At 40.5% G+C, this 7,963-nt stretch overlaps 1 protein-coding gene across 1 annotated transcript in view; it reads left to right on the top strand.

Annotated features, from left to right (window-relative positions):
* The window catches only part of clip1a (CAP-GLY domain containing linker protein 1a), a 28,704-nt gene that overhangs the window by 10,852 nt on the left and 9,889 nt on the right, over positions 1-7,963 (top strand). The window contains exons 9-16 of the mRNA XM_010772393.1: positions 1,199-1,303; positions 2,502-3,410; positions 3,565-3,681; positions 4,159-4,216; positions 4,349-4,432; positions 4,544-4,700; positions 4,851-5,016; positions 5,551-5,766. Of these exons, the coding sequence (XP_010770695.1) occupies positions 1,199-1,303; positions 2,502-3,410; positions 3,565-3,681; positions 4,159-4,216; positions 4,349-4,432; positions 4,544-4,700; positions 4,851-5,016; positions 5,551-5,766 (1,812 nt within the window). The remainder of the gene's footprint in view (positions 1-1,198; positions 1,304-2,501; positions 3,411-3,564; positions 3,682-4,158; positions 4,217-4,348; positions 4,433-4,543; positions 4,701-4,850; positions 5,017-5,550; positions 5,767-7,963) is intronic.

The following is a 7,963-nucleotide window of genomic DNA, read 5'->3' on the forward strand; positions in this document are numbered from 1 at the left end:
TTGAACCAATTATTTAAATGTTTTTGTTAAATTCGGCATCATGTAAGTTGCGCTGACAGGTCCACACACTGCTTCCCCGTAGCAAAGCTCCCCCTGCCCTCCTGTTGACAGTTCACAAGCGTCAAGCTCCTCACCCCCCCGTTGATAATTCACGATCGTCGGCACACTGATAAAAAATTGTTTTAATGGCACTTCATATCAAAAAGGTTGTCGACCCCTGATATAATACAAGAAGCCTTTATCGAGAAATGCTTCCTTAAGTTCCTTAAAAACTGTTATTCATAGCAAACAAAAGTCAAATGCGAATCATTTCTGTTTCTTGAGTCCCAACAGCCTGAGCTCTTCAATACTGATTTATTTATTTTGATTTGGTCTCAAATCCAGCACATGGGGGTCTGATAACTGGTGGTTTCTTATACACTACTTACAATATGCATTGTGAACAATGGCCTTATCACCAAAGAGAGAAAGCAGTGCGGTTATTGAAAAGGCTTCAAGCGTCACAAGATGACGAGTAGAAGATACAGATGCTATGGGGTTAGCTTTATATGCAGAAACACATCTTTATATTGATTTTGTATTAATAAATCAATATGACAATTCTACAACATTTAGGTCTGTACAGGAAACAACCTGCACTGCTTTCTCCCCATGATGTGGTGAAGTCATTTTTACGTGATTTACTGGCTTGACACAAATTATCCAGTTTTCTGTGTATCGTAACAATCAATGTGCTTTGTTCACCAGGTGTCAATTTTGCATGGTTACTTATAAACTGCCTCCATAAACATACTCATCCTGCACATCCATAACACATGGCCCCCTCTGTTGTCGCTTGTTTTGCATCTCACACCATTTTTTTTTCTGAACATTCCCTGTGTGCAGCTGTTTATCGCACAGCCTGAAAGTTCTGCATGGGGTGTCCCATTTTCACTCATCCATCACTTCCCTCCCAATACCCTTTCCCCAATCCCCCAAATACACACACACACACACACACACACACACACACACACACACACACACACACACACACACACACACACACACACACACACACACACAACCCCCCCTACCATTATCATTGTCCAAACCCCTCCATCCTCTCTCCTGTCTCCCTCCCTCTCTGTCTGCGTTGGGCTGGCATGTGATGGTGGCACTGGTGTGTTCTCTTCCTCTCCCCCTTGTTTACTAACAGACGCAGACCAGACTGGAGCATGCCCACATTAAGGAGCTTGAACAGAGCCTACTCTTTGAAAAGACCAAAGCTGAGAAACTCCAAAGAGAGTTAGAAGACAATAGGGTAATGAAAGCCGCTCTGCAGTGTGCTCCGTTGGAACAAAGTGCCGGGGATAGTGGCCAAAACATTTTCAAGGGATACCGAGAGGTGCTGGGCAGCAACTGGAGCTTTGCTTTGTATAAGCTTGTGGTGAACCCCACAAACGCATTTTTCAGGCTTTATATATATATAAGCAAAATAACGCCCAAATAATCAGAAAAATAAGTTTAAAAGTTTATATAGATGCTCAAGTTGGTCTGGCATTACAGTGTGGCATTAGCTACAGAATTATTTAATTATACCTCGCATTTAAATCGATCCCCGCAAAATTATTTTACGTTTTAAGGTATACAATGACAACTGTCAACAAATTACCTGATGTAACTTTCAGCCCACTTCTATTTGAACCTTTGTCCGATACGTAACCCAACCTGAACTCACTCTCGCTATACTGCTATCACTGCTTAACCAGACAGACAAACGTGTCCCTTGTCCTTGTCTAAGTTATCCTATAAAATATTTCCCCAGTCCTTCCCAGCATCCATTTGTCCTGCTTATTGGTGTCCCTGCGTTTTGATAGTCAGAAACCTGTTCCTACTCCCAGACGTAGCATCCTTGTGCTCCCCTGACATCTTATAGTCATAAGGGATGTCAAGAACAATATCTCTCTAGTTTCAGGGCCAATTATTAACCAAGCTATTCAATATTAAGCTTAAGCAGCAAAATTGATGCATATTTGGGAACATTATAATGAAATGAAGATTTGGAACATAGCTGGAATAAAGTGGAACATGTCAATGTTCCCAAAATGTTATTCTTAATCCATGTAAATCATGAGGTTAACATTAGCATTAATCAGTGATATAGTGTTAGTGTAATGGATGGGGGGGAATTGTCTTACACACAGTTATAGCTCCATACATGCTTTCAGTGTTCACTTTCATTATTTAGACCATGCCCTTTATGGCCACAAGAGGTCAGTGTAACACCTTGTTTACAGGATCTATGTTTTTCATGCCCTCCTCATTTAGCAAGCAAATTAAATTCTCTGTCAGACACATTTTATTATTACTAAGTGTGGCTATAATTGCAGTTAACCAGCCAGTTTTCATTTGTTTAGTAACAGTTAAGTCTGATAAAGTCTAAGACCGATTTGTGTTTGAATACCGTACTAAACCATGTAAGATACATCTTTGAAAGTAAGATTGTTTTGTTCTTTAAGGTTGCTACTGTGTCAGAAAGATCCCGTATTATGGACCTTGAGAGGGACCTTTCACTACGAAGCCGAGATGTAGCGGACCTGCAGCTGCGTCTCGGGTCCCAACAGGGCTCTGAAGACTCAAACTCTACCCTTTCTCCCCTTCTGGAAGAGATAAACTCTCTGAGGGATCAGCTAACTTCCCAAGAAACAAAGCAGAAAGAAGAACTCGCAAAGTACAAGGCGAAGTTAGAAGCCCAAGAAAAGAGCCACAGTGAGGCAGCCGCCCAGCTTCAGGCTGCGTCCGTCCGGCTCTCTGGTGAACACGAGCAGCTCCAGATGCGCTTAAGCCAGGCTGAGAAAGAGAACGCTGACAAAATTGATCTGTGGCGTTCCAAGTTAGAGTCTTCCATCGCCTCTCATCAGCAAGCCATGGACGAGCTAAAGGTATCTTTTAGCAAAGGTGCTGGGGCCCAGGCAGAAGAACTTATTGAAACCAAAAGTGCACTTGAAAGGCTGAAGGTAGAGCACCCGTTGGCTCTAGAGGAGGCTGGTGCCACACATGAGGCCGATGCTGCAGCTTGGACTCGGGAGAAGCAGGCGCTGAAGACAAAGCTGTCGTCTTTGATTGATGATAAGGAGCGACTGGAGGATTCTCTACGGTCCAGCGTTGAAAGAGTAGAGGAGCAGCACCTGGTGGAGATGGAGGATGTTCTTGGAAAACTTCATGCTGGCGAACTTAGGGTGAAGGAGCTTGAGGATAAAGAAACCATGTTGGCACAACAGGCCCAAGACAAGGATAGAGAAACCAAAGAGCAGATGTCAGAGATAGTGGCTCTGCGCAGCCAAGTAGCACAAGGTAACCAGGGACTTGTCACCCTGAAGAGTCAAATGGAGCTGGTTCAGAACCAAGGGAACAGCCAGGATTCAAAGGTGGGTTCTAATTCATCTCCATTTTAATACTCCATGTTCAGTGTGTTATGTGAGCGAAGTCCTTTGTCACTCATTTGTGTTTGGTGTGCATATTTCGTTGCAGTTTGCTTTTTCTCTATTACCAACTGTAATATTTACTTGACATGTGCTATAGGTTAGTGAATTGAGCTCACAGGTGGAGTGCGGACAGCAGGAAGTCCTCTCTTTAAAGCAGACTCTGACCACTGTACAGCAGGAGAAGGACGCCCTGGAACAGGAGCTTGGAGGCATGGTGAGTCTTGTAGCTTAGTTATGGCAGAGTACCTTTTGTCTCACTTGTCTAATTAGATGTATAGCTTGGTGGTTGGCCAGTCCATAAAATACTACCCCACTCTAGAAGGGTGAGATTGAGATTGGAGGTCGAGTGTTGTGTGTGAATGCATGGTCGCAGCTATGGTGGATACCGGGCTTGTTCGTGTTTAGTGTCCTTTTGATGAACAAACATGTACATTTGTTTAATTTGTCTAAATCCACTAGTGCACATCCTTGTTAGTCACCCAACAAATATGCATTATACACATATATGCAATGAGCTATCATATCATCTGGTTCAATACATCACCTGTTCTCATCATTAAACTAATAATATAATAATTATAATGCTGGACAAACCACAAAATCTTTAACATTCCTGAAAATGTATAAATGAGGATATTCCAGAAACATCAAACGCACAAATGTGATGCAGAATGTATTTCCCCCCCCACAGAAACAAAAGATGGCTGACAGCACAGAGGATCAGACTAACTCATCAAACACTATGCAAGGTAAAATGAAATAAGCAATTGCTTATTTCAGATAGTAAACTGTTTTTCCTCCCACCTTTTCTGTTAGTAATTCGCCTCTTCCTATTCATTAAGGCTCCTAGGATCTAACATGCAACCATTTTCCTCTTGCAGAAACACTTGAGAAGCTCAGTCAGAAGGAAGAGCAGTGCACTTCTCTGACCACCGAGTCAGAGTCTTTAAGAAGTCAGCTTTCCGGTGAGAACGTTTAAACTGCATGCACGTTAAACGGTTACCATGTAGTACGTTTTTTCTCCTTTCTGGTTGAAAATAACTTTATAATCTATGAACAATCTTTGTCTTATTCAGGCCTGGAGAGAAAGCTGAAGGCTGCAGATGAAAAGCTTGAGCAGCTTTCAAAGGACAAATGCAAGCTGGAAAATGATATTTCAGACATGATGAAGACATCTGGCGATAGTTCAGTACAGCTGACAAAAATGAATGAAGATCTCATGCAAAAAGAAAGGTACGACACTTGATTATTACCTTCTCCTGTATTACGTGATTACTGCAAAAGCATAAACCAATCATTGTATGCAAAAAAACAACGATACATTTCTTGCTTTTGTAACATTCCATGCTTCGTCTAATGTCCTCTGTTTTTGTCATCACTCAGGAGGCTTGAGGAGTTACAGAGTCAACTAACAGAGGAGAAGGAGAAGGCGGCACACTCAAATGAACAACTGCAGCAAGAACAGACCCGCAAAGAGCAGGAGCTGAAAGAGACCAGAGACGCTCATCAGGCTCAAATGAGTAGCCTTCAGGACAACATTACTAACCTGGTTAGTATTGTGGGACAGTCACACAAAATGTGTTTGATTTTGAGAATTAAATGTCATGTTGTAAATATACTTTAATATACTACAAATAGCTTTTTATGTTTATTTGTAATTCATTTAGTCTATCATATGAAGTGCACTCTGGCTGATTTAGTATGTATCGATGAAATTCAGATTGTTAGAGTAAAGTAGATGGTTGACTACAGCCCTAATATAAGAGTGTATATTTTGTTTACTCCAAAAGTCTAGATTTTAGTCAATGGCTGATACAAAACAAGTATATACAAGTTATTGTCTTTCTGATCTCTTGATTTCTAGGAGAAGACTGTTAGTTATTGTCTTTCTGATCTCTTGATTTAAGGAGAAGACTGTTAGTTATTGTCTTTCTGATCTCTTGATTTCTAGGAGAAGACTGTTAGTTATTGTCTTTCTGATCTCTTGATTTCTAGGAGAAGACTGTTAGTTATTGTCTTTCTGATCTCTTGATTTCTAGGAGAAGACTGTTAGTTATTGTCTTTCTGATCTCTTGATTTCTAGGAGAAGGCTGTAAAACAGAGTGAGACCTTAGTTGAGGAGCTAAAGGAGACGCAAGAGAAATCCTCCTCTCAGGCTTCAGAGCTCCATGCAAAGGACCTTGGGGTTCTTCAGAGTCAGGTAGACACGGTGAAGCAGGAGCTCTCCTCCTCCAAGGACAAGACCAAAGAGCTGGAGAATTTGGTTTCTGAGTTGCAGACTTACAAAGAACAGGCTAAGGTAAGCAGAAACCTTCGAAGGTACAGACACTTCAGTTGAAACGAGATGTTTTCAATGTTCTATCAGTAACATGTTGATGCATTATTGATTCTACTCATGATGATATTTAAAGATCATGACAAAAAACCTCTTTGTGAATGAAAAGTTGAAATTCAGTTGAAACACTAAAACAAATGAAACTAAGTGTTCATTTATGGGAGACAACATTTAACGGTGTCAGATTATTTGTCCTTGCTTTAACATCAATCATTAATGTATATTATCCCCAACATAACGTCATACAGTTCATTTGTGATGAGTTGCTAATCTCCCCAACACGATAATAACATATTTTTCGTACTCATCCCAGCTTTATATTTGATGGTGTCTTGTGCTTTATGCTTGCAGGGGTACACCCGATAAAGATTACGTGAAGCTTAAGTCATTTTAAAGTGATTGGAAAAGCCAAAGAAAGTGTTGTACAAATATTACACGGATTGTGTGCTAAATGTTCACGTTTAATCACTACTTACTATTTACATACTTCAGCTATTGATTTACATTTTCTCTTTCAAATTACAATAAGTGATTACCGATTTAGCTTTGTACCCCTGCTAGCATTTTTTATTACCTGATATTTCATTTGAACATTTTCACTGCCTTACAAGAAGTTAGCTTTTTTTATGCCTTCTACTTTTTTGGCTTACACTATTTACCTGTTTTACCCTTATTTCATTTATAAAAAACATAAATACTTGTCGCAATGTGTATTGCCCATCTACTTCCGACCCATGGGACCTTATTTTGGAAAAATTATGTATTGAAGTCAATGGGGAGAGAAAGATTATCTTTCGATCCCGTTTGAATTGTGCCACGAATTACACATATGATGTTTGTCAATCTTAAAAAATCATTTCCATGTCAAAAAAGTCAGTTTGTCATAAAACTGTTGAAATATAAGACTATGAAAAATACGCAACTAGAAAAACTACAAATCCCAGAATCCCGGTCCCGCATGCTGGCTCTTACGGAACCGACTAACTCCCCTTGTGTGTATGTACAGCTCTCAACATGCCCAGACTTGTAGTGATTGTCTCCTCTTAATACTTTTCGCCTCATTCTGAAAGAAAGAAGTGAAATGTGCCAACGTGACGGCCGTCTTGGTGTGTGGTGCGAGACGGGAGATGTAGTTCATTGAGCGGTTTCACACAAAAAAAAGTGTTACTTCACAGTTTTACGACACATTTGAATTGTTTTGACTTGCAAAATTATCTTTTAAATTAACAAACATCATATGTGTAATTCGTATTACAACTGTAGTCTACATCATCAATTCTGTAAACTGTACCTTTCTCAAGATATTTAACTGATATTATCGACCCAAAATTTGTCGACGACAACAACAATATGTCAAGATAACCTATTCTAATAATGTATTATAAAAGGAAAACTAGGAGACACAGAACACAAGAATGAAAAACAAACTATAAGTGAAAACATAACCGAATATTACGTAAAAATCCAATCTACGGAAGAACAATTGGAGTATCCAAACAAATAAATTTACAGTGGGACAGGTAGAACGATAAAACAAACACGACAAAATAACCACGAAACAAAAACAAAACGTTTGTTAGTTTTAGTTCATCTAGAATGTTGTTAATAATAGTAGCACGTGTTTCATGGTCAAATTCACTACCTAGCAATTGTGGGTCAATGGGGGTATTCAGCATATTACATAGACAAGAGGTTTACACATGTTCACAAATAAAAATCACGTTCGTTTATCCACACACCTAGAGGTGTAAGTGTACAGACTGACGAAGACAAAGGGGGAGAGACCAAAGGTCGGACAGTCTGACTGGGGGAGACGGTACCGGTATTTGTACAGGTGTCTACTGTCTTTAGAGACTCCTACGCAGGTGGAGACCCCCGAAACTCGGTAACGGTACGGTCAGACTACCCCCTACACCCATTCCCTCACTCTGGAGAAACCCACATGGAGACTCCCTTGTAGTCGGAGACCCGACCGACAGAGTCTCCTGTCTGTGTCGTTGGAGGTTTGTTGTCCTCAGTGACACCTCTCGGTCCGGTTACCTGTAGTGTGTCGTACGTTGTTCTAGATTCCACGTCCATTGTACATTTTGTAGAATGGAATATCCTTTCCGCTTCAGGGAGGGAAAGGCCACCTGGCAGGTACCCTGAAAATAAAGGGCAA

Source organism: Notothenia coriiceps, unplaced genomic scaffold (assembly GCF_000735185.1).
Source record: "Notothenia coriiceps isolate Sejong01 unplaced genomic scaffold, NC01 NC01_scaffold00011182, whole genome shotgun sequence".
Classification (NCBI taxonomy): Eukaryota; Metazoa; Chordata; class Actinopteri; order Perciformes; family Nototheniidae; genus Notothenia; species Notothenia coriiceps.